Source organism: Ambystoma mexicanum, chromosome 11 (genome assembly GCF_040938575.1).
Source record: "Ambystoma mexicanum isolate Mex_15411 chromosome 11, UKY_AmexF1_1, whole genome shotgun sequence".
In the NCBI taxonomy this organism is placed as follows: domain Eukaryota; kingdom Metazoa; phylum Chordata; class Amphibia; order Caudata; family Ambystomatidae; genus Ambystoma; species Ambystoma mexicanum.
The window spans coordinates 829585643-829603664 of record NC_090934.1 but is presented as its reverse complement, the minus strand read 5'-3'; the positions used below and the strand labels follow the sequence as shown (position 1 = coordinate 829603664).

Here is an 18022-nt window from a genome sequence, read left to right as displayed (position 1 = left end):
GACCCCTGGGAAGTCAGCCACCTAACATGCATAGATTTCTGGAGGAGAAGAGACAGAATGTGGGGACTCATTGGGGACCTGATGACAGCAGTAGAACCTGAGTCCCCACAAAACATAAAAATGGGAGGAGGCAACACTGAATCAATTACAATGAACTTAATAATCCACAACCGCATACCCAAAGCATCACTGGGTAAATAATAATAATGCTCATTTATTTGCTATCAGTGGGCTTTTAGTATGTATTAGCGTTTCACCAGTTGGGTATACAGTATACAGTATATTTACATCTAACCAGCACTATCTACTTGGAACACATGTTCCTAGCAGCATGAGTGACAGCATGTCTACATTCCATTTGGGAGATGCTAGTCAAGTCCAGTGTTTTTCTTTGCATTCTGGGAGTAATTTTCCTAGAATTGACAATTGCCAATCATGAATCCAGGACTATAATTCAGAGAATGCAAAAATAAAACCGGGACTGGATTAGCATCTTCAGAATGGATTAGGGCATGTTACCATCCATGTAGTGGTCTTATTACATCACTGCCCACCTGCAATAAGGAAATGTCATAAGTACCAAATTGTAATATTATTTTACAGTTCAGCGGTGTTGGCAAATGCATGTTGGTCTGCAAAAGCCAGTCCAAAGTGTTGAAAGCAGGTCCCTGAGCAGAATACCAGCTGACACTTTTCAGATTCCTTCATTCTGAACTACCTACCCATCACAATTCAATATTGTTAGCTAAGAATAAGATATATTTATATATGGAAGGATGTTTATTTAATACATAGCGTGCTGGTGCTGTGAGTACAGAAGACACTATGAAGCTACGTGCAAAACTAAAATATTTTAACGCTTTAAGAATTGGTTTCCAACACAGAACAAGCAAAACATGGGTGTACCTATTTCTACAGTATGCTCTCTGTGTGTATTCTGCATATTTGCCATTTGTGAGTCAAATAGCATATGTGTTTTTACAGCGGTTGGGTGATGTTCGTGTCATGCTTAAGAAATAAGTACTCTATTATCTGCTGCAGATTCTGCTGTGCCTGTTCATTGCGAGGGAAACATGTGAGATTGCAGCCTATGATTGCTTGTTCTTTGTTTGAGGGAAACCTGCAGTGTCTGCTATGGCCCCTACTGTGCCTCTTTTATGTGAGGCACGCTTGCCCTGAGGAGGGCCAATGTTGCTTTGCACTATATGAGGCCATTGTGAATTGTTGTGGTCCATGCTGTATCTATGAAAGAGAAGCTTTCACTGCTGCTGCTTATGATGATATGGTCTGTGTTTGACGGAAGAATGCTGCTTGGCTGTTGCCTGTGACGTACCAGTTCAATCAGAGTGAATCGTGCACTGCTGCTGCTATTGCTGACCTGTTTTGTCTTTGTGTTTTCTTGGGGGATACGCCCAATCCTCTCATAGAAGGGTTGGGTTCACGCGCTGTGCTCGCTCCTTCAGCGAAATATGGGGCAACTTTGAAAACTTTTTCCAGGGCCACTTTTGGTTCCCTGTCTAGCCCTGGATATGAACTCCATCAAGAAATAACCATCCATATGAGGAATCAGGCCACAATGACATTATCCAGTGGTTTCAGGACTCCCATGCACACCCATGCACAGTTAACATAGACACCATGCTACCATACAACTTGTCCGTGCCCATGGATGCACAACAGTGGATAGTTGCATCACAGCCACTAGCCCCTCGACTACAATGCCCCAAGTACATACACACTCAGGAGTACATATCTGACAACATGGCCACCACACCCACACACAACCAAAGGCACTGCAGCCACCTGACTGCACCACCAGATATCTGTCACCAACAGTCCTGACACACCAATGGACAGGACAGCCTGCGGCCCAACACATCCCAGGGATGCACAACCAAATGAAGCTGGCCAATCCACACCTGGCCATCCCGATTAAATGTATGCTATGTACACAGTGGCCGACGCATGATGCCAGCCCACCAGGAGGCCCAAAACAAAGTGACGACATAGTACAAGTGACAGTGAATGTTGATGTGTCATGCACCTCATCAGCAATGTGGTAACACCCATGTCAATTTGCCATAATAGGAGCGCAAGACACCCACGAAAGGAGTGAGGAGGCTGGCCCCTACATGACACCTGCACCAACCTGTGGCAGCAAGCAGCAGGGCCAAGGCAGTTCTGGGATTGGGAGTGTTCTACCCAAGAAGAGGCACCAGGCCATAAGGCCACTGACTGACACTCTGCCAATCCAGACACGCTCACCGGGCCACCACAGACACCAATTGTGCAATCTGTGCCACAAGAAACAAGCCAGGAAACGACCATAGTGGGTCCGACTGTGGATAAATAGGTGGGGCAGAGTGTGGACGACCGACAGCCTGCAATCAGAGCAGGCCACTGCAGGCACGGTAGACGAGAAGTATGTCGGGTGCCTCTCCTGCATGCAGCCATCTACATTTACCCATCCAGAATTTTTCTCCTAAGTCCTTTCCCCTGGCAGTCTCTCCCCATTGCACACACCATCATCCCATCGTGATTTCCGCCATGCCCTATGCTATGCAGAGAACTCATCTGATGAGCAGGCTTGGAATGTGCGCTGTCAAGGGCAGCATAAGGAACATGACCGAGGACTGTCACCATGGCCAGTGCCTGTCCCCACACTCCAGGCCATCTGGGACCGTCTGGACCGGATGGAACAGAGGCTGGCGAAAATGTTTGCCATCGCACAGGAACACTTGGAGCATGCTGAGGCCCTGCGTGATTGCATCCATGGCACCTCGAGACAGTTGTTGAAGTCAATAGAGCATCTTTGCAAGAGCACAGTGACATGCAATGCAAGCATGTGCATCACAAGCCAGAGGGTGCGGGAGCTGGCTGAAAAATTGTCCTCATCCCATAAGTCCATGGCCAGAGCCATACATCTCAGCATGGACCAACTACAGGGGAGCATGCAGGGTAGTTCACAGTCTGATACCCCTTTTGAGGGGCCGTTGGTGAGCATGCCACCCGGGCGCTCACAATTTCATGCCTCTAATACTGCTAAGCCTGCGGACAAGGGGGATAAGCACAATCGCTAATGGGAGTAGTACTTGTTGCTGAGTGTGTAGGTGAGGGGTGGGAGTTGCTATTGGGAAGGTGTGTGGGAGTGGGAGTTGCTGTTGGGGCTGGGGTTTCCTTATTACCAGAAATAAACACACTTGAATCGTGATCAGTTTGACATACGCATTCATTGCATGCATGGCCAGCATGTTTCTAGAGTAAACATTTTTTTGCCATGAGCTCTTGGCGGACCATGCGACCTACCCTCACTTCACCGCGTATGGCCTGTGGTTCCCTCCTCCAGCCTCTTCCGCATCAGAGCTAGGGGGATCATTGTCCTCATCTGCGGGCATTTCAATATTCCTACGTATACACATGTTGTGCAGCATGGCGCAGACCACTACGATTTCCCCAACGTTTTCAGGGCTGCACATCAGTGCACCACCTGCGTGATGTAGGCACCTGAACCTGGATTTCAGAAGGCCAAATGTCTGCTCGATACATGATCTTGTTCTCCTCTGCGCTTCATAATAGCTTATCGCCTGTGGTGAAGCAGGGTTTCTCACAGGGGTCATTAGCCATGGCAACTGGGAGTTTCCAGCGTCACCTGCAAAACATGAATGGACTGTGTGAGACATGGTGGTGTGTGGGTCGGGGAACAAGTTAATGGTCCTGACATGTATACCCCTATGTGCATAACTCAGTGAATGGGCAGGGTACACCTTGTTTGCACCGAGGCTGATGGGACATGGGCTCATGGCTCACTTGCAGTCATTCACGTTGTAGAAGTCGGCAGCCATGTGTTGGCTGTCACGGCTGTGACATTGGCAGTGCACTGGTCAACTATGGTCTGGCAGTATGCCATGTAGGGTACATGGAAATACTTACATGGATTGTACGTTGCCCTGAATGCATGGTGCTGCCATGCATAGCTGGATGCCCTGTATTATCACATGGCTCAAGACTGTGTCCTGGGGTGGGTCAGTCAAGGTGCTTAGCCCATTCTTTGTATTAGTGTTGTTGCATCATGGGACTTGTAGTTCATTCACTTTAGTACTGTTTACGTGCCCCTGGGTGTGTGTCAGTGCTTTTGGCAGCCAGGTCTGAGTGCTACATACCCACAAGCAAAGTGTGCTGTCCTATGTGCCTCTCCATGTACGCAGGTAGGGTGCTGTTGCATAGCATCAGTGAGTCATGTGTGGCCACAGGATATCGGCACAGCAGTGACTGATGGTGAGGTTGGCATCGAAGGTCATCTGCACATTCATCAAATGATATTGTTTCAGGTTGCGGTATGCCTGTTCTGTTTCCTGGGGTGTACCAAAACCACATGGGTGCAATCCAATGCTGCAATGGTGTTGGGGAAATGGGCAATGTTGTAGAACATTGCCTTGGCTGCATGCACCTGTGCATTGGTGATAGGCATGGAGATGTGCAGATATGTGTGCACGGTTAGGGCATCCAGGACTTGGTCCAGCACCTTGGAGAATGTGGGGTCGGACATACAATGCAGTGTCCCTGCTGTATGTTGGAAGGCACCTGTGCCACAGAAATGTAGGACTGCCACAAGCATCAGTAGAGGGGGTGCGCGGCGGTTCTGATGGAAATGGCACTCTGCAGTTGTGCCTGTGTCAGGGTGAGCAGTTTGGCGATGTTTGGACGCTCCAATCTATATAAGGTGACTAATTTGCTGTTCGCGAGTGTCCATGGGGATTGTCGGAAACGTGGTATGTGTGCCATCCGCTTTATGCGTCTCCTGCACCTTTCTCTATCCTTGCTGTGGTCCAGCAGACTGCTGTAGCTCGAAATAGAGTAGCAGGTTTTGGATGTGTGTTGAGGGTAGGGGTGGGCCTTTTATACTCCACCTGAGTGGATCAGGTGCACTTGGGCCTTCATTTGTGACACCTTTATGCATTTACTGCCACCTTTTTTGTGGAGGTAATTGTGCTGTGTTTTTTGGCAGAATTTCCTCAGATATTTGGAGCTAATTCTGCTGTTTTCGTACTTGTAATCTGGCAGTAATGGGTTTTTGTTTTTTGGCGGTGATTCCATGGGAGGAATTAGCCCTGGCGCTGTTTCCGCTGATTCTTGGCAGATTTACCGCTGGAGGTAATTCCACCAGAGGTAAGCCCACTGGTGGAATTACCGCCAATTTTTTGGTCACTCGTAATTTGGAGTAGTAGTAGAGTTGGTGTAACGGGAGTTACCACCAATTTTACCACTTACTGCCAAACTCAGAATGAGGCCCAAAGTATTTATCTATACATGCCTTTGGTCAAGCTTCATCCAGGTTTTACATGTTCAACAAATGCTTTTTATTTTTCATGATAAATACCAGAACAGAACACAACCACTCAACGTGGTTATATTTCTGTGTGGGGAGCGTTGGAAGATTTTCCACAGAGGGTAGCAGAAGCAGCCTAAAACCCAAAAGGGAGGACTCTAAGTCAGCAGGATCCGGATGGAGGAGGGACTAAACCTGGTGCAGGAAGCTAAGCTATGAGGGGCTAATGAGGTATAGTAGCGTTATGAAATACTTGAACATTTTATATTCTCCAAAATATTCTGATATGTGACTGACATTATCAAAGCCTATTGTGCAGCATTTACAAAGGCTATCTATAGGCTTAGTCCAGAAATTCACCATTTACAGCTATTCATTACCATATGCCCAGCCCTTACCAACATTTATCATGAATTGCAATGTACTCACATCTTATGATAGCGTATACGACAATTTGCCTGCAAAAGCCCATATATTCACATCATTGTCAGGTGTTCACATCAAAAATGTAGGTACTTGCATGATTGCAAGGAATTTCCATCCTACATCCAGGAACTCATGGCATTAGCAAGTTGCACAATTACCATCCTAGGTACTCCCCCATAGTCATAAAGCAGGTACTGACATGAAATAGAAGTTGCGGCCTAGACCGTTTCTGTCAAACATATGCCCGTCTCCTCATATAATATTCAGATTGTGCTATAAATTATTGATATACTCATACTAGTCGATAGCTATTGTAACCATTTGGACAGGCAGTTACACTATGTACCAGGTATTTCTAACATGTGCCCAGGATCTCACATCAATTGCATTCTAAGGAACACAATCTCAGTGTTGTCACACCTCCAAATAATTCTGCAGTTCATTCATAGTAGCAGGGCTTTTTGAAGCACCCAGCAACGTACTTTGTTGATTTTGATAGTTGCTTCAAAAAGTAACTCTTCCTCCTGGTATTTGTTGTATGTCTGTACCGAATAGCATATTTAGTATTCGGCCGAATACCAAATAGTTTGAACTATTCGGGCGAAGCAGAATATGAAGCCGAATAGTTGCTTTAAATAATAAATCATGTTCCAAACTTTAAAAAACACACTTTTTAAAAAAGAAATAAAGCACCATTTTAACTGCATTCTATACTTGTATTTCTCTTCATTGTGATCAATGCAGTATCTTTATTTAAAGTATAAAAGCCAGAAAAAAGCAGATTTCACCTTCATTGTCTGATTACTCTGAGTAGGTGTAGGGTGTTTTCTCTCTGCGTGGTCTGGGGAGGTGGGAGGGCATGCAGGGATTTATGTTTAGTAGGGATGGACAAACAGAGTTCCAGGTAGGGGATTTGTGTTGTTGGGGTGGGATGCGGAATGCCATGTATGGTATTTGTGCAATGTGTTTTGAGGCCCCAAGTAGGACATTTGTGGAGGTATTGGGCAGGCAAGATGCCAATAATGGGGGCTTGTACTGTATGCTGGCAGAGTGTCAGCAATGGTGTTTTTGGTTCAAAGACTTACATGCTAATTTTGACGGTTCAGCCCACGTTTGCCACTTGGAGCCAAGCCGGACTCAAAGGCTCGGCCCAACTCTACATCCTACAAGTTCAACCAACAGAGCATAGCTCTCTGACTGTCTCATACAAAGTCCTCATACCTATCTTTAGCCGCTGTCACACACTGGTCCACTTTGGAACTGGAGAGATTACCCAACATAAATTCCTCTGAGTAACCTGTTAGGTGGAGGCATATTACTCTGCCTGACATAACCAGTCTCCACTACCTATTTTGAATTTTTAATGTTTCTCCATGGGCATGGCCCATAAGAACAAATGCTGATCACTTTTCACTTATCCTCGCCACTCCTTCTTGCCAATACACAAACATATGCACCTTATCATTCCTGATAAAATATCAGATAATGTTAAACTCAGGACTCAAGCCCTTAGAAAAGGAAAACTATGATGTACACAATGGGAGGTGACATGACAGGAACTGAATGTATCCTAAAGTGAAATATACACATTTCTTTCAGTTTGTCTTTTCCAACTGAAGAAAGTGCACATTGCATATAAACAGTCACCCAAAGAAAAGATGTTCCTGTATTGTTGCTGGCTAAGCATAAAAGATTAGCACCATGTCTAAGACTATGTAACAAAACATGCCCTAAAGAACAGATTACAATGTATGATATTTACAGCTGTGTGATAACAATTTGTCTGGTCTTGTGACTAAGGGTCTGGTCTAATTCTATTCAGTTTTACAAACTGAAGTCTATATTTGCCTTTATGAGGTCTTGTTGCATTGTATTCAAATGAGAATGACGAAAGTATTCGGCAAGAGCCGAATAGCTCTTTTCCAGACGGAATTCGGCTGAATACTTACTCGAAGCCTAGGTTCGGTACACCCCTAATTTGTTGCTATGCAACACAGTCCTACCGGACAGGACTGTTGGTCCACCTTGCACTATGTGACCCTTTTCCAGATATCATCATGTCCCTCCTGCCCATTACGTCATCTGCTGCTCTCCCCCACCTCCTATTCCTCTTTCATTTGGCCTTGGGAATGCACAAACACCCTGCAACAGTTCTTCTTACACCCCCAACCTTTTGATTCTTATAACCCTCAAAGTTTGGTTCTTGCTATCACAAAGTCTGATCTGCCCTCCTGACTCTGCTACACTAGCGGCTCTCCATGCCGACTCTGCTACCTTCTCTCACTCTTCCCAACCTATTGGGGAGGGAGACAGTATAGGGTTCCTTATCAATAAGGCCCTTAATTGAACCCTCCTCCTCCTCCACCCGACATCACCTATTAGTCTTTTAAATATATGCCACTATTCAACTACTCCTTCCTAGTCCTCCCACTCTTCTGGCTCTCTGGCAATCCCCATGCTTCTCTAAAATTCTACTTCCCTAATGTGAACCTTCTCCTTCAGTCAATTCCTACTGACAGCCCCATTGCCATTGTGGGGGACATTAGCATTCCAATGGTCTCTGCAGCCACCTGCCTTGAACTCAACTCCCTCATATTTAACCACCTCCTCTTCTCACTGTATGACCAGCCTACCCCCCCTATGCTGGGATCCCTCTTGACCTTATGTTTCTTTCTAATTTTTTTATTTTTTTATTTGCATTTGGTTCAAAATTCATGACAATTCATGTAGAACCTTTACAAAGTTTAAAATCTTACAGATAATCATTTAATCAATCAATACAGTTTAGAAAATAACTCTAATTCATTTTCAATGTACTTACAGAATTTTGCCACTTCATATATTAGGGGTTTATATGATCCCTGCATCATTCTGGACCACAAAACTTCAAGGCAGTCCTCGAATTCAATTTCCACAAATTTCCTCAATTTAAGTGTCCTAAAGTTCTTAAAATGCGGACAGTACAATATAAGATGTTTCAATGTTTCATAAGATTCGTTACATTCAGCAAATCGACATCCCACATAATTATTTGATTTATTAATTTCCCAGTTCTTAGTTCTTTCCCTAGTATGTTATAGGTTTAGTCTAAAACGGATATATGCCTTTCGGATATTTTCACAGGGGAATAACAAGACATGATCGTAACGTGGAATGCGCTGTTTTACATGTGCACCATATTCTTTATATAGCCCATAGGTCTTAATTGAATCAATTGTTATACACCAATCCATTTCAAAGAGTTTTTTCTTAGCAAAACCAGGACGATATTGAATATCCTCAACAGTAATATTTGCATTGTCCAAGATTTGTTGCATTTTCAATTGATAGTTAGAAAAAGATTTTGGAGTTTGAGAACCCAACATTTTGTTTAGATCAATGTACAATGAATTAATTGGAGGATAATGAATCTTGACATAGTTGGACAGCTGTCTCCATTTCCAACGAGATGATAGTGCAACCAGCCCCAATTCATGCCGAATAATGGCATTTGGAATTGACATAGGGAGAAACATTGCAGATTTCAAATTCACTCTCCTCTCTGAACTCTCCACCAACCCCTTTCCCTCTGATCACTCCATTGTTCACTTTAACATCTCAGTTCCTCCAGCCTCTACTCCTCCTCTTCCCAAAATGTCATTGCCTAAGAGGAAATTCAAGCAAGACACTCTTGCCCCTTACTTTGATGCTGTGAGGACCTCTCTCTCTCTCTCTCTCTCTCTCTCTCTCTCTCTCCCCTCATGCCTTTTCCATTGACTATGTTTTTCAAGACTTTGATTATGCCCTTATGACTCCATTTGACAACACTTTCCTGCTCACACATTCACACATTCCCATCCCCATCCTCAGCCCTGGGTCACCTCTGACATTCAGACTCTCAAAACAAACATGTGCTGTGACCTGCAATGCTGAACAAATCACGGTCCCCCACCCTACTCCTAGCCTACAAATAAATCCCTTGCTACCCTCACCTCTGCAGTGGTCCCTGAAAAATCCTCTTACTTCTCAAACCTAATATCCTTCCTTTGCAATCAGCTCTGCACACATTCACATATCCTCCAGGCTTTGCTCTCAACTCACAAGCCATTATACATTGCCTCCTCCCTCTCTGCTAGTGACTTTACTCTCCACTTTTCGTCTCAAATCTCTGACACAGCCCTCCTCTCCCATCCCAATCTTTTGTCTGTCTACCATCTCTCCCCTTTCTCTTCTAATCTTGACTGCTTCTCCTTTTGAATTAGCGCCCATCCTTTGCAGAACCAAACCATCTTGCGATTCTATTGACCCGCTTGCTACCCAAATAGTAACAATCTCAATCACCTACCCTTGTCTCTCTGAGCTCTTTAACCTCTCTCTCTTTGCTGGACTCTTCCACTCCTCCTTCAATTCTGAAACTGCCTTACCCTATTGAGCACATTCTCTGCTAACCCAAACGTCCCAACAAACTATTTCCCAGTTCTCCTCCTTCCCCACTAAGTAAAACAAATCTCAATCACCTATCCTTGTCTCTCTGAGCTCTTTAACCTCTCTCTCTTTGCTGGACTCTTCCACTCCTCCTTCAATTCTGAAACTGCCTTACCCTATTGAGCAGATTCTCTGCTAACCCAAGCGCCCAACAAACTATTTCCCAGTTCTCCTCCTTCCCCACTAAGTAAAACAAATCTCAATCACCTATCCTTGTCTGTCTGAGCTCTTTAACCTCTCTCTCTTTGCTGGACTATTCCACTCCTCCTTCAATTCTGAAACTGCCTTACCCTATTGAGCAGACTCTCTGCTAACCCAAACGCCCCAACAAACTATTTCCCAGTTCTCCTCCTTCCCCATTTTTCTAGGTCATTGAGCGAGTGATCTTCAACCACCTGAATAGTCTAGTTCAACTCTAAATTGAAGCACATTCCCTTGTTGTGTGTGTTGAAATCCCCCATCTTTGTCTCCTTTTTGCCCCTTTACCTCAGTCATCTCAGAACAGATTATAGTGCAATCCATCACTGGATGGATCTCCACTACCTCATGCTGAACTCTTCAAAAATGGAATTCATCTTTCCCCAGGCTTCCTCCTCCCCTGTCCTATTTCCTTTCCATCTGACCTTTTTGCTCCCTTGCCTAAAGGTCACAACCTTGGGGTTCACTTTGATAGCACCTTCCATTCTTCACTACCAGTAGTTCTCCTGCTTGAATTAACCTTCTTAATGTTCAGTAAATGTGTACATTTCTTACTAATCGCTCTACAATAACCCTAATCTCCACTCTTAGGCACAGACAATGTGACTACTGCTCAAGCCTATTCTGCAGCCATCCTATCTACTCCTTTCTCTAGACTAGGGTTCTCCAACCAATGGCACTCCAGATGTTTTAGACTGCAACTCCCTTGATCCTCAACATTGACTATACTGGCTAGGGTTGATGGGAGTTGCAGTCCAAAACATCTGGAGTGACAGACTCCTGCTCTAGACAAAGGGCCTCATCAGGAGTTGGGCGGAGCGGTAAAAATGCAGCGGTAACGCTATTACCCCTGAATTACTGCTCTGCCCAATCCTCAGTTTGGGGGAACTCAGAGCATTCACCCCGAGCTCTGAGCTGGCGGTGAATGTGCTGACTTTCCACCCATTTTCGATTCAATTAACGCAGCACAATTACCAGCACAGTAATTGCCCCGAAAATGCCCCATTGAGTCCTATGGACTAAAACTAAATGGGGACTTACCCCACCACTGCAACTTGTGATTCAATGCTAATAGTGCCGGACCAGGTTGCGGTAAGGCTAATTGCACTGGGTGGTATCCGGGCAGATTTACCACCAGGATACTGCCCAACCTGTGATGAAGCCCAAAGTCCTACCCAGATCCTCCATCACTTCTACTTACTAATGACACTGACCCTCACTATAAGGTTGGCGGAACAGGTTTACCGGCACCGGTAAAGGTGTCGGTGCCAGTAAACCCGTTCCGCCCTATTACAAGGTCTCCTCGCGGGACCCGCAATGGGCGCCTGCAAAAACCAGGCGTCCTTACCGGGTCCCGCGAGGGGACCTGGGAGCTAACAACGGGCCAGTCATTAACGGGCCTGTTGTTAGCTCCATCCCCATTCCCATTGAGCCCTATGGGGGCTCAAATGGGAATGGGGATGGACCGGGTCCGGGTTCCTTGGACGGGGAATTAACGGGTCCGCCAAGGTTGCGAATGCCCGGTAATTCCTCATTCGAGGAACCCGGGCCCTGATTACGGTATGGAGGCAGCCATGGCCAAAGATACCAATGGTTTGCCTCCTCAATATCAGTCTGATTCTGTTTCTGTTTACTCACATCTCATTTCCTCAGCTCCTCCTCTGCACTCAAACTCACTGTCCCATGCCCCGCCTCCTGTGCCTCAGTGGCGGATTTCCATCTGGCCAGAGTGTAGAAGCCCTATTTATTTATTTTGTTATTAAATTAATAAAATGATATGGGTAATTCCATCTCAGGAAGGGAGATCTTGATAATCAGAATCCCCTTTCATAAACTCCATGTCAAAAGCACAGTGTACACCGATGCTCTGCTGCATCAGTAGTCTGAGCTGTAGCGCCTTCACTCTAGTGGCACAGAGAAGGTTCAGAGGTCACAGCTGCAGTGACAACCAAGACTCTGCAGTGCAGGGGCTGCATATAAATATGGACCCCTGTTTAGAAAACTACATTACTATGAGACTGCTATCTTGGTGGCATATTAAACTCTAGTATGGCTTATATTTAAAATTTAAGGTATGGTGGCTCTCCTCTCTCAGAATTAACCATGCCATAGACATTTGATATGTCTCAGTCCTGTGAGCCCAGATCAGCTATGAAAGGGTTATGTGTATTCCCCCTAACAGGGTGTCCTTGCTGCTTCCACCAAGACTGTAACCATAGAGGCTGCCTATTTGTTCTTTTGTGAGGGCAGGTAACGCCCTCCCAGAGAGACAGCCATTCCACAGTAAGGTGTCCTGGGAATAGAAATAAAATGGCACACCCTTTTGCAAAAGGAGTAGCCTCATCCCAGGGCTTGGCATACCAAAGTGGCCTTTGATTATATTGAGAAGGGGAAAAGGACAGGTTAGTGTAGATAGGAGGAGCTCCTTACAGCTGGAGAAAGGTTGCACCATCTTGTTTCTTTATTCCTCTATCTTTCCTTCCTAACCCCCTACCGCCGCATTCTGAGGTCCCTTAGCTGGTCCACATAGTGTTCAATGGGAATGGGGAAGGAGCTAATAACGGGTCCGCAAATAGCGGCCCTGTTATGAGCTCCCTGGTCCCTTAGCGGGTCCCGCTAAGTGCGGCTGGTAAAACCGTTAAGCCCCTACCGCTGTATTCGTAATGAGGCCCATTGATTCAATATGCATTTCGTTTGTGTATCCTTTTCTTTGTATGAATGTAATGTCTAAATATGAATATTAAGCAATGCAAAAAAGCTGACGTTCCTGCACTTTTCTGACGTTCCTGCACTTTTCTTTGCTCATATCAAATGTATGTTTTCCTTACCATACCTTCTAAAAAATGTGCGCAATAAGACAGCAGTTTTAATTTCTTTCCTATCAGCCGGAATCCCCTGAACTTCGAAACACTGCACTGGGAAATCACCTGCACTTCAAACACTGGGGAGGGTAATCACCTGAACTTCAAAACACTGGGCTGGAGAATCACATGAACTTCAAAACACCAGGCAGGGCGCATCAACTGGACATCAAAGCACTGGGCTGGGGAATCACCTCGACTTCAAAACACTGGGCAGGGGAATCACGTGAACTTCAAAACACTGAGTTTGGGAATTCCCTGGACTTCAAAACACTGGGCTGGGGAATCACCTGGACTTCAAAACACCAGGCAGGGCGCATCAACTGGACATCAAAGCACTGGGCTGGGGAATCACGTGGACTTCAAAACACTGGGCAGGGGAATCACGTGGACTTCAAAGCACTGGGCTGGGGAATCACCTGGACTTCAAAATACTTGGCTGGGGAATCACCTGGACTTCAAAATACTGGGCGGGGTATCGAGTAACCTGTTTGAATCATGCTATGATGAAAATGATTGGGTGGTGTTTTCAACCAGAGACAAAATCAGGATTTGATGTTTTGGAACTATGTCGGTGACCATTATATATAGTGTGAAATCTGCGATTGTCGAAAAATTGTTTTAAATGATATTTTCCTTTCTTTTTTAGGACCTTTTTTTAATGAAAAGCGGAAACAACTCCAAAAAGAAGGTGGTTCATGAGCATCGTTATAAATCAACAGCAACATTATTTCTGTTTACGAAGTGCATCAAACAACATTTCTTGACTTTTAATACGGAATATTTTTTTACTAAAAACTAACTCTGAACTGCTCCAAAACCTTCTGTGATGTATGAAGCTAGGCAACAGCGTTCCTTGCTAAACGTGTTCAGCATGACATTAATGCTATGGTACTATTTTAATTATGCTTATTTTTACATCCATTTTATACTTGGATTTCGTAAGACTAAATAATAATAAGGAAGTGTTTACTAGTTTCTGAAACGGTGCTTACAATGTAGAATCATAATGTGAGTCTCGCAGCATCATCTAACTATCTGATGGTCACAGCAGCATCTGTCTGTCGGAGTCTCGCAGCATCATCTGACTATCTGATGGTCACAGCAGCATCTGTCTGTCGGAGTCTCGCAGCATCATCTGACTATCTGATGGTCACAGCAGCATCTGTCTGTCGGAGTCTCGCAGCATCATCTGACTATCTGATGGTCACAGCAACATCTGTCTTCGGAGTCTCGCAGCATCATCTATCTGATGGTCACAGCAACATATGTCTGTCGGAGTCTCGCAGCATCATCTAACTATTTGAGAGTCACAGTAATATCTCACTATTCGGAACTCGCATTAGAGTCTTATTATCTGGGAATCACAAAATCTAACTGTCCAAGATTCACAGCAACTCCCGGAGCATCTGCGACAGACAGCGAATGCTTGGTGTCCCTTGGGTTGTGCTGGAGACTTGGGGAAGTGACCTGCCAAGTCTGGCTTCTGCACATGATGGTTCTCCCGCCTAATCTCGCACACAATTGTTTGCAGCCGCTTCATTGTCTTATTTTCTGTAAAGTAGTGTGCTGCCCTTTGGCTAGTAAGTTCTATGGCAATGCAATACCGACATACAGAAACAAAGATGGCTGATCGCCGGGACACATTTCATTCCTGCTTCTGTGACTTTTGAAATCTGCAAATTGAACATGCAAAAAAGGAAGCCTGATCGAAGAGACAAGAGAAGGTATTGATTACTTTCCAGTGAGAAATGTGCCTCCTGGTTTAGTATTATCCCCGTTTCTCTCATTGTTCACCTCATCACTGTACATTGTAATTCAAAATGGCTAGATTCCTACATCCCATTTTAAAATCTCAGTTCGCCACCTTACTTAAGGTGTGCTTACATTTGAAACTTTTCAAGATAATTGTTTACACAGCCCTGGAAAACTGTACCACCGGCTGTCGGTAGGCCCCTCTGTTCATTTAAGTCTGATTTTTTTTTAATCAACCGATACTCTGTTTTCTTAGAAGAATTTCCATTTTGTTACGAAATGCTTTTTTTGTATTTTATCAAACTATTTCCAAAATGTGTGCCTACTGTGCCTGATATTGAAGTGTTGACGCCGGATCTCAAATGCTGCTGCACAACACAACACGCGCAGGCGCATCTAGGGGAAAATATCACAGTGGATGGGTTGGCTGGGTTCTGAGCTGCTTTCCAGCTTCACATTTCTTTGTTTCCCATGAATGCCTTACAGCTCGAGCAATGAATAACACTATACCAGATGCACGCACATTGCCATTAAGCTTTGAAAACACAATTAGGAATTCAATTGCACTGCAATACGGTTGAACGGAATAGGGTTTGTGCTCCTCGGGCATAACAGAAAAAAATGGCTCTGTCTCATTCAAAATAATTCTGTATTTGTTTATCTTGTAATTATGTATTCCACAAATAAATGCTTTGTGCCAAACTTAAAAACAACATGCATCAAATTGTCTTCATTGTGACTGTGGTTGTAGGCTGTTCTGTACTCGGTGCAGAAAAATGCTTTAAAATACACGTTTGGAAGTTTGCTTGCACACACTTCAGCGACTGGACTTTGGTGTTTCAGAAGCAGACACAGAAATATACACAAGTCAAATATATACAAAGGGGAAGGGGGAGTTTGGGTACACAAGTAATGAAAGTATAGTGTGTCATGGGAATGAGTTCTCTTAAAGGGGTAAATGATTAGGTTTAAGTGGACAACGTTTGCATGAAGGAAACTGTGGGACAAACTTCCCATATCATTTGTGAGTGTTGCTGTTTGAGAAGGGAGAATATGCTGCAATATAATTCAGAGGTGAACGATAGCAAAAAAGGAACATTTGCAATAGGAAGAAGAGGAGGGAATACAGACCAATGAAACCCTTAGATTAGAGTTGCATTGACCAGCTGTTCCTAAGTTCAACTATTCACTGGGGGGGTAGAGAAAGACATCCCTGGGCTACCTTGTGAGTCAAAGGGAGTAGCAGGATCATTTGAAGCCTTCAATGTTGCCAGTGTGATGGAATTCCCTCTTGCAACGATTCCTCCCCTAGCAGGTAGAAGAGAGTTTATATTATCTCCTTATGATCTTTCTCAGTTCCTTCTATGTCTTGACCTTGGAAACTTCAGATATAATAATTTTAGGTCAAGGGCTATATAAACGTTATTATTTTGCTAGTGAGAGCTATTTGGCATGCTCAAGCTAACACCCAACTCCTACAATGAACTGCATTGGTCCACATCAAGACCTAGAAGAAGAAGGTTTGTTTCATCACTGCAGCCCTGTATATGCACTCTGCTAGTCTCGTGGAAGAGCTGGAACAGATATGTGCACTTTTCAGCACTTTACCTTTCAATTCCGATTGCTGCTCCACTGGAAGCCTTTTGAACCTTCCTCAGACATTGATGGTGGATACCATGAAACAAAATAACTAATCGCCCACAAAGCACTGTATTTTTCCACTAGACAGTCTGGAACCTAACTCTGAAATGTTCAGCTTTCGACTTCTAAAGAGATTTGGATAATGTTATTTTGTGGTGGGTCCTCTGTACTTCAGTCTCCCATATGTACCTCTTTATAATGCCATCCTCCATACTTATATGTTGTTTCTATTTCTTCCATTACACTATTTTCTATTTCTATCCTTTCAGCTGTGGGGTGTAGTTTAAGGCACCAAACCAACAGAACTGATTGGCCCACTATTAAAAAAAGAACCTGCCAGCCTTCATAAAGTACCTTGACACTGAAAATCGGCCTATGTAGGCAGGCTATGTGGGTGTCTTTATGCATTGAAAATCCAGAGAAAGGTAAAACAAAAATGTAATCTGAGTGCAGATGGGATCACATTACTGACAGAGAAATAAATGCAGAATTTCTCACTGAAACTGTCACCATCAAAAGGTGGTGCACTGTAATTCAGACCCACTTTTCAGCAGAAAAACGAGCAGGCGATATTTAAAAATGTATTTTATTAATGATTAAAAGAAACTTCAACTTTCAAAGCAAAAACAAAATTAACCGTGATCAGTAAAACACACTGTATGTCAAAGCATCAAGGCTGATGTTAGAAAATGCAATATGTGGGGGCGTGGCCGAGTGGCTTCGAAGATGGCCGCATGACTGAGGAGCTCCAGAGCAAGAGGATTTTATTCATATTCATAACACACTTTAATTCAATAGAATATTGCTTTTGACATCGATATTTGGTTCTGGAATAACACTATGGGCCTCATTACGAGGTATGCCGGTAGCCATGCCGCTATTGGCGGCATGGCTGCCGGCAAAACTGCATCCGTGTCCTCGGAATGAGGACTTACCGGACCATTCCGAGTTCGGATAGCCCGGTAATTCCTCACTCGAGGACACAGACACGGTTCATCCCCATTCCCATTCAGCCCCCATAGGGCTGAATGGGAATGGGAGAGGGAGTAAACAACGGGCCATTACGAGATGGCCCATTGTTTGCTCCCTCTTCCCCTCGCGGGACCCGGTATGCACACCTGGTTTTCCCAGGCGTGCTTAACGTGTCCCGCGAGGGGAACTCGTAATGTGGCGGAACGGGTTGAACGGCGCCGCAGCCTTTTACGGCGCCGTTTAACCGGTTCCGCCACGGTCGTAATGATGCCCTATGACTTGTAAACTGTTATAATAAGTGAAGCGCTTTCATTTTAAAAAGCTCGCTGCAGACGGCGCATTATTTGCGCATGAATGGTGAGACTTTATCTCAGTGACT

General features: G+C 44.6%; 1 protein-coding gene across 2 annotated transcripts in view; it reads left to right on the top strand.

Annotated features, from left to right (window-relative positions):
- The window catches only part of USH1C (USH1 protein network component harmonin), an 844250-nt gene extending 828507 nt beyond the window's left edge, over positions 1–15743 (top strand). For both annotated transcript variants that reach the window (XM_069623780.1, XM_069623779.1), the window contains one exon: positions 13925–15743. In XM_069623780.1, coding sequence (XP_069479881.1) covers positions 13925–13937 — 13 coding nt within the window. In that variant the 3' untranslated portion in view covers positions 13938–15743. The remainder of the gene's footprint in view (positions 1–13924) is intronic.
- Positions 15744–18022: the final 2279 nt, after the last annotated feature.